Source organism: Vicugna pacos, chromosome 20 (genome assembly GCF_048564905.1).
Source record: "Vicugna pacos chromosome 20, VicPac4, whole genome shotgun sequence".
In the NCBI taxonomy this organism is placed as follows: Eukaryota; Metazoa; Chordata; class Mammalia; order Artiodactyla; family Camelidae; genus Vicugna; species Vicugna pacos.
The window spans coordinates 39,807,207-39,822,945 of record NC_133006.1 but is presented as its reverse complement, the minus strand read 5'-3'; the positions used below and the strand labels follow the sequence as shown (position 1 = coordinate 39,822,945).

The window sequence follows — 15,739 nt, the reverse complement described above, 5'->3', positions numbered from 1 at the left end:
TTAATCTCATTCATTCCCTCTTTGGTTATCACAAGGCTTTGCTGGAAAAGCAAAGCTAGCACCAGGAGCGGGCGGGGATGTGTCTGCAATCAGGCCGTAAAAACCTGTGTAAACCTGTTGACTTCAGTCTGGCAGGGCCCCGGGTGGTGCCGGGTGCTGTGTGTGGTTCGTGTTCTGTTAACTGAAAGAGTGACCTTCCTTGTGATGCCATTCACTCAGAGGATCAAATAATTCAGCCCCTGGATTAGTAAAACCTATGAGAAAACTCAGACTGAGAGGTTAGCAAACACTGGGAGTGTCTAGATCTGGCTGGAGCTTTGACCTTCACTTGTAAGTTAGATATGAGAAAGCTTAGAGAACCTGCCACGGGGGCACCTTCTAGGGAATCCTTTAAATTTGAGAGTTTCCTAAAGGAGTTTACCCCCAGGATAATCTTAAGAATGTTAAATCTCCCAGTTTTTTTGTTACGTCTTCATACCCGGTAACTTGTGCAGGGCTGCTGGTCTACAGCAGACTGAGCCTGAGTGTGAGCCTGGGGGAGGTTTAATGCTTACATCCAAATGCATGTATCCAAAAAAGGCAACATCCTGGTCTGACAGTTAACTGATCTGGGAACAGTGCGAAGGGTTAAAGAATTTAACTGTGAGCCAGTGGTTGTCACACTTGAGCAGGCAGGGGTATCACTGGTGTGGACCCTGGGGTGTTGGGTCCTGGCTCGGAGTCTCTGAGTCTGCAGGTCTGGGGCCGAGCCCGAGGACTGCCATTTGTAACAAGCTCCCGGGGGATGCCAGTGCTGCTGGTCCGAGGACCACAGTTTGCAAAACAGCGCTCTGGGAGACTGGTGGTGGCATCCTCATTTTACAGACGTGGAAACTGAAGCTGAGATACCTGAGTAAGGAGTGGAGTCTCCGTGGTTACTAGATGGCAGAACCAGGACGTGCCGTCTAGAAAGGCACGGTGCTCTGAGCTGCCCCGCTTGGTGTCTCCACCTGCTGCACCATCGTCCCGCTCAGATCTGCTTTTCTGTCTACCTGAATTCTTGCTTGCTTCTCAGAGCAGGCCAGTGCTTGAATGGTTAGGAGCTTCCCTCTGTTTCCGAATTATACCTAGGAAAGGTGAGCGGAAAGTTCTTGTACTTGGAGGTGGAATCGAGGAAGTTCGGGAAGGAAGGGAGGGTGTGCTTCAGGAGTCGGTCTGTCTCCTTGCAGCCCCTGGACTGGCGTTCAGCTCTTGTGCAAGGTGTATTTGTCTTTGCTCTGCTGTGTTCGGTGTTCTTACAGACGGCCCACCCTAGCTAAACCCGGTCTTTTCGCACTTCAGGAGATAAATGATAACATTGACAGGAGGAAGACTTTGAGCTGAAAATACACATCGACCTCAGAACTCAGAGTGGGCTTCTTTCAGTGCTAAAAAGTACTCAGATTTAGGTTTTCTCCGTAGTTTTAAAAACACCTACAATATTGTTATTATTGTTATTGTTCATTACTGTGAAGCTCACTAACCCCCGTGGGGGGCGGTGTTAGGAATGGGAGAAGATTTCACTTGACTCCTCGAGTTGTGATAAAATTCCTTCCTTAGACCACGATAGGGCAGAATTTCTACAACTGACGTGGCGTGCCTCCAAAGGAAAACTAGAATTTTATGTGAAAAGCAGATGTTTACTTTGACTTTCCATGGACTGCTCTCTGCTGTGGATGTAGGTGTAGTTTTGAATGCGTAAACACAGATGAATTCCAGTAAGGGAAGACGTCAGCCCGGTCCTTCGTGTTCATCTTTGGGGCATCCTGCATCGACGTCTTATCACTGTGGCACTGGCTTCTCACATACAGTTTGCTCACATTAAATCCTGGTGAGGTGAGTGAGAAAGGTGCCTTGGAACCTGAGGACGTTGTAGCAGGGATGCGAGTGTCGCAGCTTTTCTGCCTCCACTTCAGCCAGCCCGCCAGCCATGCTGTGACTCAGCAGTCATGGAGGCGCTCGTTTGCTCATCCATCCAGCCGCTGGGCAGATATTTACTGACCACCTACTGCATGCCGCCAGGGGCGAGTGCAGAGGACAAGAAAGACAAGGTTATAATGAAACTTATTTTCAATTGGAGCCAAGGAGACAGCCAAACAAGTAAATACATGATATTTCTAGTTACTAGTATGTGCCATAAAGAAAATAAAACTGGGAGGGGTAGGCTGGAGAGCATCTGCCTGAGTGGGCCTTGGGACTGGGGCAGAGTGCCAACAGAGGGGGCCCGAGGAATAAGCAGATCTAAGAACGGACCGTCAGAGGCATTTAAGCAGAGGAGTATATTATTTGATTCATGTTTTAGAAGCTTGCTCTGGCTGCCTTGTAGAGAATGAGCGAGAGGGGGTGAGGGGGGCAAGAGGGGAAGCAGGGCAGCCAGTTTACAATGTTAAGACCAGCCAGTTGAGGATCCTGTGGTGGTTGGTGTTTTTGCAGTGTATCCGTCTGTGAGTTACAACAATATATCAGTCCTTGTGCATAGGTCTTTGCACTTTTGTCCTGTTACTGGTCTTCAAATTTCTAAACGTGGAATTACTGGAATAAAGGGCATATGTATTTAAAATTTGGATCCCTGTTGCTCAGCCACTTTGCAGAAAGGTTGCTGCCAGTTTTCACTCCCATCCGCAGTGTGTGAGAGCCATCTTTCTGCACCACACCAACACCGCCCATTTCTGTCTCGTCCTTGCCCACCTGGAAAGTGAGAAGCCGTTCCCTCAGGTGCAGGATGGAGGATGCACAGCTTGGCAGCAGTGTAAGTGAAGAAACCACGGGAATCTGAGGGTGTAACACTGCTGTTAAAAGTGCACAAAGACCCCAGCTCCATTTACACAACCTTGGAATATGGTCATCCCAGCCCGGTACCCTGTGCTCAGACCACATCCAAGAGAAACTTGGGAGAAGTGTAGACCTCACCGTGAACTATCTGAAGGGCCCCCCCTGCAGAGGAGAGTGGGGACTGACTCTCTGTTGCCCCTGAGGACAGGCATTTAAAGGCAGAATGGAATTTCTGACCCAATGTGGGGAAGATGGTTTTAACAGTTGGCCCTATTGACAACGGAGTCTTCAAGCAGAACCAAATGCTGGTCTCGCCAGCACACTGTGCAGAGGGCTGTTCTGTGCTGCATGGGAGGCTGGATAGCAGCTCATCTCCCTGCCAGTCCTGAGGCTCAATGTAATTTGTTAATTCTTAGGGTGCACAGAAACTAGATGAATTAGCCCTTGACATAAAACCTGAGAAGAAACCAGACCCAAGCTTTCTCAAGGAGAAACAGCACTGTCTCCTCTGGCCCACCCTCTCTGTTTTGGCCACGCTCTGTGGGGAAGAGGCCATTAGTGGCTCATCATGGTGGCTCGCCCCACTTCCTGTGAGTGTCTGGGAGGAAATGGACAGCTCATGTGGCCACTCCTGCTGCTGGGAGGCAGGGGAGAAGAAGAGGTGGGGGCAGGGAGAGTCTTTAACTGCATGTCACATCCAGCTTCAGAAATGACCGGAGCTCCCAGCACCCGGCAGCTCAGTTATGGACTGAACTGAGTTCTTAAATGAGCCTACAGCAGTTGGTCACCACGTGGCTGGAAGGACAGACTGGGAACCCCCAGGTCTTGGCCAACAAATGGAGATTTAACTGTAAATGGAGCATTGCTTGAGCTTTGAACTGAGGCCCCCGCTGGGCTCGGCTGGAGAGTCAGAGCGGCTGGTGTGTTCAGAAGCCTGGCACTTGTCACCAAGCCCCAGAGACGGTCTCGCTCTGGCCTGTCTCCCTGCCTCTGGTGGTAACGCAGGACTGGGGGTGGGAGTGTTCCAGGCCTAAGCTGTGGACCCTTCGTTCTCCTGTTGAATTTAGGTTAGGATTTGGTACCAACTGCAAGACAGGGGCCACAGTCACTGCGAGGGGAAGCATCCGGGTTTCAGGGTAGAGCCGTAGATCCCGGCCCGTGATCTGGAACAGCTGTGCCGAGGCTCACTCTCGGGAGGCGGTTTAGCGGAAAGCACAGGCTGGAATCGGCACACCTGGGCCCGTCCCGTGAGGCCTTGGCATGTCCGCCTCTCTGCACCTCAACGGCCTCCTCTGCAAAATGGGAGTAATAATACAGGCACAGTTCCCAGCAGATCATCACTGAATGTCGCCCCAGGCCCTCCTCTTCCTCTGCTCTGTGAAAACAGCTGCTGCCATAAATCCCAGGAGCTAGATGACAAAGCACCATTTTATAAATATTAGTGTCATATGATAGAAACGATGGAGCTTGACCCAAGCCAGTGAACTAAAGGCTGTCTGTCTGATTCCCAGTATCCTCACAGGCTGTTGGAGCCTCATGTTACCTGCACAAGTGACCTGTCGGCTGTAGAAAAGGGTACTTGTTTTTAAAGTTAATTTTGAGTGATTTACTGAAAGGATAGGTTCTAGTACCAACTTACACCCCTTAGTATCACTGTACTTCCTCAATTCTTAGATGCTTTAAAAAAGGTTTTTTTTCATTTCTAAAATTGGAATATGCCTTGCAGTAAATGTCCAAAGAAACTTGCCAGCCTTTCTTTTTTTCTCTAAACACTGGTTTTAAGTGATGGTCTTCTTAAATCCCAGTGACCTTGGAATAGAGGGTGCACTTAGAAAAGGCTGTTTGTCTCCATTAACTTTCTCAAGGCTTTAGGTGACCAGGAACTAATCATAAAGCATCCTTCCCTAACAGCCTCAGCGAGGAATTACATGCGCGTGAGCGTGATGGTTGTCTGTGATTCTTTTCCGTTTTCCCCACTAGACCTGTCCACTCCACCACACTGGTCCCCCAAGAGAACAGAGGTTTGGCCTGAGCCTCCTTCCTGAGGCCCATTTCCTCAAAGGGCAGGGCCACATCTAACCTTCTGGTGGACGGCTGGGCTGGCGTGCCTTATGGGGGGGGTGGGTAGCAGGTCAGGGGCTGACGTGGAGGGTGTGTGTGTAGAACCAGGCAAGTCCAGGGTCTCACCTGCACGACCGCGTTGCTGCTCGTGGCTGCTCACAAGCTTCTTAGGCCTTTCCTTCAGCCTGCGGAGCTCCTGCATGGACGATGCGACAAAAAGTGAGCTGAGCTGAGCGAACCTTTTTTTAGAAGTGTGACAGTGTTGCTTGTGAAAACGTGGCTGTCTTTTCCCATTCCTGAGAGTGTCTCCAGTAAGATAATCCTATACAAGAGTTGTTTATAAAAAGCTGTGGCTCCGTTCCCACACCTGGCACCGTTCAACCCGATCAGAGATGCTGCTGCTGACGGTAATGGTCATTAGGAAAACTAGCCCTTTAATGTCACAAAGTAAGGAAATCGAGACTGACTGTCTTTCTATAATGCTGTTCTTTCTTTTCCTGTAGCTCTTGAGACCTTGTTTCCTACGATGTTTATTTTAGAACTTGATAAAGTAAGGTCACTTAAGTCAGGTCACCCCTAAAACTCTTTTTGGGGGGAGCAGACGTACGCATACGAACGTAACATCTTCTGATGAGCATTCCTCGTCTGTCGCTGTCAGGGTTGCAGCGTGTAACGTATCCCATTGTCCCGGCTACTCCTGTGATCTCCGAATGCGTGTAAGACCACGAATAGCATGGGAAGGCTTTCAGGCCTCAGGCCCTTCAGACGTTTGCTCTGCCAGCACTCCTCACATTTGACCCCCAGCATGCTTCCAAAGCCAGAATCGGGAGTTCACATTCTACTAGTAGACAGGGAGTGGGCGCTGGAGTCAAATACAGCGCGATCTCTCAGTCTACAAACTCGTGGTATCTGGGAAGTCTTTATTCTATAGAATTATGTGCCCTAAAATAGTACAGTTTGTCTGAGCAAGTAGAACAGAGCATCAGATTGTTTGTCTTCACTCTCGTTAGTGCCAGCGAAGTTCATGAATATCTCCCAACAGACAGCACAGCACTGAGCCGCGCTTTTGGATAGCACTTGGTTGTGAGAGCTTTAAGAGGGGTTCAAGGAGATTATAAGGGTTTAAAAAGAAGTTCCAGTATGAATTCTACCCGATTCTCTCTTAACTAAGGACAATTTAAGTGCCAATGCCCAGGTAGAAAATATAAAACGTTTTACATAAACCAGCTCAGTTTTCGGCTGCCTCACGCTGTGTGCCTGTGTGTGCTTTGCAGACACATGAAGATTCACGAGAAGGACCCCAGCAGCACTACCGCTGCAGCCCCTCCGTCCCCACTGAAGCGCAGGCGGCTGTCCTCCAAAAGGAAACTGAGTCACGACGCGGAGTCGGAGAAGGAAGACCCAGCGCCTGCTAAAAAGGTCCCCTCTGGGCACAGGGCTCTTGGCAGGAATCCGTCCAGCCTTTATTTTCACCGTCTGGGGACTTGGCAGACACCCACGCTCGGCTCTCAACCTGTGTGTTCCCACACTGTCTCATGAGGGGTCTGGAGAGGAGAGCGTGCAGTGGCTCTTCCTTTGCAGAACCCCCGGCTGAGCCCACTGACGGAGTGACGAGCTTGTTTCATTGTTCCTGGGCTTTTTTTGTTTTTCCAGCTAGAAGGGGTGTTTCCTAAACTCTAGGGACCCTTTGTCCTCACTTTTACCCCTAGTGCCCGGCCGATGCTAGGTGTGCCATGAACGTCTGTTGAATGGATGAGTGGGTAGAGGGTGAGTGGGTGAGTGGGTGGACAGGAGGGTGGCAGCGTTTGGTGAGATTTTGTTCCTCAAAGGGCTGGTCAGTAGCATCCTTAACGCCGAGGGGGGAGATGTCTGTTTCCTTTTAGTCTCTGGATCTGTTTTCGGCTTCTCCTCTGAAGCAGACCCCCATGGGAGGCCTCCCTTGTGACTTGACGTTTTTCCTTTCCCCTAAGATGGTAGAAGACGGGCAGTCGGGTGACGGGGAGAACAAAGCTGATGAAGTGTTTCACTGCCCACTGTGTTTCAAGGAGTTCGTGTGCAAGTACGGGCTGGAGACCCACATAGAGACCCACTCAGATAACCCGCTAAGGTAGGTGCCCGGGTGGGACGGGCCTGCGCTCCACGGCTCTTCCTCATGATGTGTGACGCACCTCACCTCCCGTGACTCCAGCCTGGGTTCCGGGTCGGGGTGGCCGGGGTTGCGAAAAGAAGCGGGGCGAGGAGGACTCAGCGCAGGTGGCTGCAGCCCCAGGAGGGTTCACCAGCACAGGTCGCTGTGCTGCCTTCTGGCGGGGACCCTGGGCGATCGCCTCAACCCCTGTGCACGTGGAGCCACCTGTCACGCTTCACAGAAGGCGTTGCAATCTGAGTGCTTGTTAGCTGCGCGCACATGTGGCAAGGACAGGAAGGGCAGGTCAGGCGCTCGCAGAGTTTGGACTGGGCTGGTAGCACAGAAACCCAAGAAAGCATCTGGGGTTCTTTCAGAAGATGAAGTTCTGCCGTGCAGCACATGGGAGCCGACGTGAAGCCTGTCTCAGCAGCAGTGACGGGCGACGGTTCTGCTGGTCCGGGCTTGGTTGTCGGTCTTCTCTGGCCCCAGTTTCCTGATGCTCAGCCGTCACAGGCGGGGAGTGTGGGTGGCAATAAGACCTCCAGCAGATTTCGGGGTTGGGATGGGGAGAACTCAACTTTCTTTCCCGACCTTCTTGGAGAACTTTTTCACCAGGCAGAAAGCCCTGTGTTTTGCTGCATGGGTACCCTTTTCCTGTAGAGCTGCCACCTTGAGAATGCTGCTGTGTGATTTTTAAGTTGCTGTAGGGGAGCCTCAGGCAATGTGAGACTTGAAAGTAGCAGGTCCTGAGAAGCCCAGCTGAAGGTTCCCAGAGCAGAGACGAGCTCATACGTGGTTGCAGCTTTGGGTTTCAGAAGACAGCTTGAGAGGGTAGAAATCTGGACATCTGTTTGTCTGACTCACCGATACGTGGACCAGATTTCCTTCCTGGGAACACGTGTTTGGTTGTGAGTTAGGAGTGCAAAGGTCTGTGCCAGCTAAAGATGTTTGTGTTTGGGGGGGAAAGCCTAATTGTCCAGTAACTTAAAGCCGTGTCAGATATCCTTAATCACATTAGCTTGACATTTTTCCATTAGAGGGAAAAAAAGAATCTACAAAGAGATTAAACCCTGAGCAATTGAAATGTTAGAAGATGTCTTTAGGTGGCTCCCACAGTGCGTCAGGTGGGCGTGGGCTGGTGGGCAGGACCCTGGGTCCCAGCTCCCCCTCTGCTCACAAGGGGCCTGGACCAGCTGCATCTGAACCTGGAAGGAGAGCTGGACAGCTCATTCCCGTGTCCCTTCCAGGCCTGAGATTCTGTGACTCTGAAACCTGCTTCTTAACAGTCGTTCTTCAGTCTACCAAGAAAAAGCACTTGCCTCTTCCTTTTGTAGGCCCTGTCCTTCTGAGAGATTCAGGAACTTGACTTAATGGTTTCATTAACGTCCACAGCATCCCCAGGATGTGGGCTGGTGGTGGGTGGCAACTATTGAAATAGTTCTCTAGACCCGGGACCTAAGCAGGCGGAGGTGAAGTCACCAGATGAGCCCCCTGTGGTGAGTCGTGGGCAGAGGCAGGAACAGAAGCTGCGGCCCCCAACCCCCGTCGGTGCTTCTAACCTGGCACTGCAGGGTGCCTGAGCTCACACACCACTGCCCCTGGGTTCCTCCCGGGGTTTTCTTTCAGTTCATGTTTTATTCTCTGGTCAGATGCCTTCTTAGGAACTACCCGCTTGCCCTCTTCCAGATGACTCTGTCTGACAGAGGGAATAACTGGACCCTCAGGAGAGATGTCTGGGCAGCCAGAGCTGCACAGCACGGTGTATAGCAGTGACAGAGGAAGAGCTCGTGTCCCCGCTCACATGCCGGCCGGGCCCAGGGTGTGGGTGCTCCTGGGTGAGCACCGAAGCCAGCGCTGGGCTGGGCTTCCCTCTCCAGAGGAGGAGACAGGGAATTGCCTTGGACACTGATTCGCTGCTTCACACAGTTTGATGCATAATTCGCTTGCCGTGACTGCAAGGCCGTGACATTAAGCCTCCAGCCCCGCCGCTTTCCTTGCCCACTCAGGAACAGCGCCCTTTGTTTGGGGAGGGGGTGCTGGAGGAGTTGTGTAGTCTGGCAGGGAACTCAGCCCCTCCTGGCTGTGGCGTAAGAAGTTGCTTTGCATCCCTGGTGGGGGCCAGGAGGCCGTCCCCTGTCTGGTGGCTGTTGCTGTGTGGGTGGGGCTTGCGTCTAGAAACCAAGGGAGTTGATTACAGAACATAGTTAATTTCCCTCTTCTCCTCTCTGCTCTGCCCTCCACATAATAGCCTGCTATCAGAGGATGCTGTGGGGGCAGGCATGAGCCGGCAGGGCCCAGCCAGGCAGTGAACTGTGACAGTAGCTGGTGGGAGAGATTGCTTGTTAACCCAGAGCCAAAATAGGCACCAGCTCCATTTGCAAACCCCAAAGGCAGCAGAACCACAGTGGGATGCTACCAGTTTAGACAGAAAGTTTATAACTCAAAACAGCTGTTGGCTTTCCTCTCTCCTGCCTGTACCCCCCACCCCCAAAGCTGGCAAGATGCCCGCTGTTCCTTAATAAAAAGTGTTGGAAATCCAAACTCGTGTAAATGCTGAGGGCACTCCCCTGCTGTCCCCTGCATTTCAAGTTAACGACACGTGAGTGTGGAGCACAACAAAGGCAGGAAGCCGCTGTAGCGATCAAGGCTCTGAGTGTTGACCAGCAGTAACTCGGCCGCTGTGTACAGCCCCCCGGACAAGGAGAATCACAGGCTCTTTGAGAGCTGGCACTTGGAACTAGAGGTGACGGACAGAGTATTCAGCGAGCAGGTGGATGCAGAGAGGACATCCCTGTGTGAGGATGTCTCGGTGTTGAATGTCGTGCTTGGTTATAAGAATAGAACAGAGTAACAGGCCATCCGCTGCCGTGAGCAAACTTAGCTGGGAGGGAAGTCCAGGTCAGCACCGACTGATGCAAATGGGGGAGAGCCACCAGTGTCATTTTCAATTTGCTGTTATACCAGTATATCCAAAATACAACTTCAACATAATCAACACAAAAATGGTCAGTGATGTGTTTTACATTCTCATTTTCAGAGCTTCTGCAGTCTGGGGTACAACCACAGCCCATCTCAGTTGCAACAGACATGTTGAGCCTGCAGCAGCCTGCTGTGCAGGTGGGGGCCTGTGGCTGGGAGGGCTTTGTCCTGGAGGCCCCCGCCTTCTCTCTAAATGACTCGTCTGCAGCTGGTGGGGGCTGGGCCCTGAGTGGGGACAAGTCAGGTGGTCGTGGTGGCAGTGTGGCAAAATTTGGCAAAAGTTACTGTATAATCTCACATGGCTTCTTGATTAAAGGCGACCAGGTAATAAATGTTTTAAAATTATTTCAGTTAAAATATGTCCAGTAAATGACTAAGGGCTTGTGTGCCAGGCCTTGACCACACTTAAGAAAAAAGCAGACACAGGGCCCCTCAGGGGCCATCAGAAAACAGTAAGTGAGCAATTGTAACGGAGCAGAGTGGGTCAGTTCAGGGCCTGTGGCCTGGGGTCCAAGCAGAGGGAGCCGGGTCGGTTGGCAGGAAGCTTCTCTCGGCTTTTTGCATCAGATGCCGTGGCTCTTCCCTGCATTTGCCCGGGTGGGCCCTCCTCGGTCCCATCCAACTATTGGTCCTGGGTGTCTGTGAACAAATTTTAAGGCAATGCCCTTAAATCCACATTGGGAGTCAGGGTGCAGGGAACTGAGTAGGTTCTGTGTGCAAGGTGGTGCAGGTGTCTGGGTGTGGAGGGCGGGCTGAGAGGTGGGGAGGCATGCCAGAACCTTCTTCTGGATTCCCAAGTTTTCCAAGGAATGTTGGACTCTCTCGCTGCACCCCATTCTCCACATACACATCCCCAGCACCTGCAGGGAAACCCTAAACTGATTCACATGGTGCTGGTTCACACTTGTCAAACAATGCTAAAAGCAGGGAAAGGGTATAACAAAGTGTCCATCAGTGTCTTGTATTGAAGAGGCCCAGGGGTCTGAGCTTCAGCCAGGTGGAGGCAGATTTAAAATAAAGCTAGGGGCTGAGGAAGGGGAGGACGCGTCCCCTGGCTGGCCGGAAGCTGGGGGCGCCTTTGTCAGGACTGCCTCCTCCCCCGCTGCCTGAGGGGCTCCCCGTGAGGTGGCCATGCAGAGTGGGAATGGCCACCAGCTTCTGGGGAGACCTGCGCAGTCTGGCGCTGCACTGCTGTGGCCGAACAGCCCTAGGAGGGCATCGGGACGCGGCATGCACCCGGTGGATCCCTGGGCGCGGGGTGGGCGGGCTGCCCGCTGGCCGGGCCTGTCACAGGGCTGTCACCATTGCTCCCAGCAACGGGAGAGATTAGTGCAGCTGTTGGATGTCAATCCTCTGGCCGGGATGGGAGCGGGGGAGGGGGGCAGGAGGGGCGAGGAATGTCTGAACCGGGTGGGGCTCCGAGGGGAGGTTGTTTGCACTCACCCCTTCTTGCCTTTGGAGACAGAACAGGAAGAATGAAGCATGAAATCCCTTTAAAAAAGGAATGTCAGTCTCTCAATTAAACCACTATACTGAACAAGAAATTCAGTATCTCAAGGAAGTAGCCAAGGGTGCTGCCGCTTTCTCAGCAAGGTATTTCACAGGTTCTGGTGACAGGGCCAGGCCTGCTGCCGCTCGGGAGTGTCAGAAAGACTCCCCGTTGGGCCGCTGTCCAGCTACCAGGCATTAAGGATGACACGGGTTGTAGAAGGAGCTGGGGCATCTGCAGTAAGGGTCCTCGGAGTGGACAGCGTAGCAGGGTCGCAGAGGGCAGGTAAGGCGGCCGACTCCAGCCTCACCTGCGCCTGGCATCTCTGTGACCCTGGGCTCAGTTTCCCCGTCTGGAAAACGGACTTGGGGACTGTCCTAAGGATGAAGGGGGCACCCACAGCCCTCGGACTGTAACGCTTAGTGAGCGTTTACTTCTGATACTGTTATTTAGAACAGGTGTCTTTTTAAATATTGTAAACCATGTGACACCTACAGTTTGTGTCGCTCTCTGGGAATCCTGTTCCAGTGAAGTAGAGCAGGGGCCACCTCCGGGCTTCTCCTGGGTGCCCTTTTGATGACAGAGAACATGAAAGCCGTTGGCCTTTAGCCTTCATGGTTATAAAGAGCCACTTTTACCTAACTTTGCTTTTGTAAAGATTGAGTAATTGAGTGGCTATTTAAATCTGGTTTGAGTGTTGCCTCCCAAATGTTGTGACCCAACTGTGTGGAAACCCAGACAGAAGCTGAAGAGGACTTGATACCTTTGAATTCTAGAACTGCACATCGTTTCCCTTAGATTCTTAGGGAAACCTGAGAACCTAAAGAAATGTGTTTCCTGATGTTTGAAATTTGCCAAAGCAATCTTTCGAAAATATGTTTGGTGTAGTGGGAAAAAAAATTGCTTTTTAACCCTTTCTTGGTGATGGCGGTCATCTGTCTGTCCCCTGACTCCCGATGGCAGACTTGATAGGATAATGTGAAAGTAAGGCACCCCCAAGAAGCACTGGGTGGGGGGTCCTCTTCACTTTATTGTTGACTTCAGGGTTTTCATCTTGCTCTGGAGAGTTAAGGTCACCAGATGAGCACAGGATTACTGCAGCAAACCCTGGGAGGAGCCAGTCCCAGAACTGTTTAGCCCCAAGGTCAAAAAAAAATTTTGTAAGCATTTTAGCGGCCTTGTTTTCCATTTCTGTAGATCCTGCAGCTGGTGAATTTGCCTCCACATTGATCCTGGCTTGATTCCTGGGTGCACGCGCGCTCCCCTCCCACTGTAGGTCCTTCAGGAAGGTTGTTCGGGAAGCCTGCTCCGGTTAGCGGTTACCCGTTCCTTGTTTCACGTCTGATGCCTTTAATGGTGAGAGTTACTCCTGACAAGTCACTGCTGCGCTGCTGTGAACCGCTCTGTGGACGGCTTCCTGTACCCTTCCTCCCTGCCCAGAGCACCCACACCCTGGTAGCACATTTATCACACACGTCTCCCCCAGCCCAGAATTATGCTGTTTTCTTCTACAAAATAAATAAGAAGGAAGGATGCAGTGTCTCCCCACAGGGGCCTGTCTTGTAAAAGAGCGGGCTCTGCAGTGTCGTGCCTGGGCAGGTGGTGTCAGGCCTCAGTCCAGCGACTGCCGTTGGCTTTTTCTGAGACTAGTGTGGACCTGGGCCTGCCCAGGAACAACATTCGTTTGCATTAAACCCCCAGCTAACAAAGGAGAGGAGTTCCTGGACCTCCGGGGGCCGGCCTGATAGGCCCCGGCCTTGCTGTGTGACCACATTAACCACGTGCTCTTTCCAGCTTGGCCAATGTCAAGGCCAGAGCCAGTGTGCCGAGGGGTGGTGCACGTCCGTTTGATTTCTGAAGGAGGAGGGACGAGAAGGGCTGTGGGTCGAGCACGTGATGAGGGCTCTCTGGGATCTCAGTGCCTCCCTCCAGCCCCCATCCTGCCATCTGTTCCTTTGTACTCCGGGGGCCACAGTGGAAACTTGGCTCACTCCCCTGCATGCCGCCAGGAGACACTTCCCTCCCCTGGGACCCCCACCCCAGCCCCCCGTCTCTGCTTCACACCTGCCCTGCCCCCCTCAGTGACACTGCGGGTGCTGCTACGGCAGGCAGAGAAGACAACTAGACGGCTGCTTCTCCCCTCTGCTTCCAGAAGCCCAGACTCTGCACATCCCAGAACCTCCATCAGAGCCACTGGAGCCCTGCCCCGGGGACCAAGCAGCCCTGCCAGAGGCCGGACCCCCGCCAGAGGCAGGACCCCCAGCCCCGAGAGTGGGGATGGAAACACCTACCCTGGCGTTCTGCACTGCGTGTTCTTACTCTCGCATAGAAGCATTTGCTATAACACATGGAATTCAGGTGTCCTCTGGGAGGAGTGGCTCTGGTGAGCTGCCTTGGGTACAGAAACACGCTTTCTGCGAGCAGAGATTTTGGAGTTCACCTACAGGCAGTCATCCTTCCGGAAGCCGAGGGCAGGCTGGGTGTCCATGTTTGCCTTTGTCCCTGTGTCTCACCTTAAATTGTCCTTTGGAGTTTTTTCCATTGGTGCATTTTTGTTTTCATTATGGAAATCCGTTTCAGTATGTGATTTAAAAAGAAAAAAAAAGAAAGTTTTGTTCTCAGAGAATGGATGGAATTTTACTAGCTTCTTTAAATCTTACATGTAGATACACTTTCCCCCACTAACTGCATTTATCTTACTGACAGCAAAGTTAGTTTCCATTTGGAAAAGTTACCCTCAGTTTCCAACTTAGGGGCCCTCTCCGTTGCCAGAAAAATCTGAAAGCAGCCTTTCGGATCTGTAAAATCTCCCTCTGGCACGTCGTCTGATCACTTGCGAAATGAACTCGTCCTCCGGCACTCCCCTCTCCTGTGACTCTAAGTGCAGTTCTACTCCATCTAAATATTTTACAGCGTGCTGTTCACGAGTTCCTGGCAGGGTTGTGAGATCCCCCAAGCCTGGGGTGAGGGGAGAGTGGTGGGGACCACCCGACCAACGGCCGAGCCGTGATGGAGCTGACAGACCCAAGTAAGGTCAGGAGAAGCCACGGTCAGTGCCTGCAGCCAGCAGCGTCACTGCGCATTTGCAGTGACCTCCAGTGGGCTGTGGGGGTGTCTGGCTGACGGGCGATCTGAACATCTCTGGGTGACAGTTTTCCACGATGGGAGGCAGTGTTTTTCCGTGAGGGTTTTTTTCCTTCTTTTTAACCAGCCTCTTGACGTGCTTCTGATTTCAGAGTAGGTCTTTTTTTTTTTCCCTCTATCACTTTTGAGAAGTTTGTTTGTGAGATGACATTCTGTATCTTTTCAGAAGACAGATACGTAGGTTGAAATTCTGTGGAAACAAAGGTGGGTGGACAGTGGCCTTGCCAGGACGTCACGAGAAGGCTCTGCGTGCACGTGCGGGCCGTGGCCGCAGGAGGGGTGCAAGCGAGATGCGGAAGCAGGTGGTGCAGGGCAGAGGCATAACTAGAGAGAACACACATTTCTCCCTGCCAGTCTCGAGATTAAACAACAGCTGTGAAGTTCTCGAGAGCAAGAGGAGAGAGTGCATCCTTCTGAGATGAACATTCCATTTTTCCTGCATTTCTGTGTTTGCTGTGATTGCCAGGAAATGGGTTATTCCTGGTTTCTTTTGTTCCTAGCACTATAAAATAATGGTTAAATGTGGTCTAGTACTTGGTAGTTCTCCGAGCATGTTGTTAACCTGTTACTCATAGTAACTCTCAAGGTCCCCAAACACAGACGGAAGATGAGGCTCACAACAGGGAGGGGCGAGAGCTCTGCCCGGCTCGTAGCCTAAGTTGTTCATAGATTCGAACTGCTTACTTCTTTCTCACTGTAATTTATTTTCCAAACTTGTCTGACTGTAAGAGGCACCTGGTGTGCTTGTTCGTATACAGATGCCTAGGTCCATCCTCCAGTCATTCTGATTATAGTCCATCTGCAGTGGCCCCAGGTATCCAGTTTTTTAACAAGGTCATGAGGGGATTCTTATCTCAGGCACGTTTGGGGAATTTTACACAGCAGGCAGCTGAGATACGTCCAAGGTCACCCAGTCTGACTCCCCTTTCCCCACGTCTCTGGTCCCTGAGACCATCCCCCTCAGCTCCACACCTGCCTTCCTCAGAGGACACAGCCTGTGGCTGGCGCTGGTTAATTCTGCCACGTGTGTATCAAGTGCCTATTGTGTGTGAAACTCAGTCCTAGATGCCAAAAACAGGAATTTGAAGGTGAACAAGAGAATGGAGGAGGAGGTAGATATGTCAAGATAAATGGTGCAGACTCAGTGT

The 15,739-nt window shown here is 51.9% G+C and overlaps 1 protein-coding gene across 10 annotated transcripts in view; it reads left to right on the top strand.

Moving 5' to 3' along the window:
• Window positions 1-15,739, top strand: part of RREB1 (ras responsive element binding protein 1) — a 122,523-nt gene that overhangs the window by 82,133 nt on the left and 24,651 nt on the right. For all 10 annotated transcript variants that reach the window (XM_072945719.1, XM_072945725.1, XM_072945718.1 and 7 more), the window contains exons 7-8: window positions 6,126-6,270; window positions 6,822-6,958. In XM_072945719.1, coding sequence (XP_072801820.1) covers window positions 6,126-6,270; window positions 6,822-6,958 — 282 coding nt within the window. The remainder of the gene's footprint in view (window positions 1-6,125; window positions 6,271-6,821; window positions 6,959-15,739) is intronic.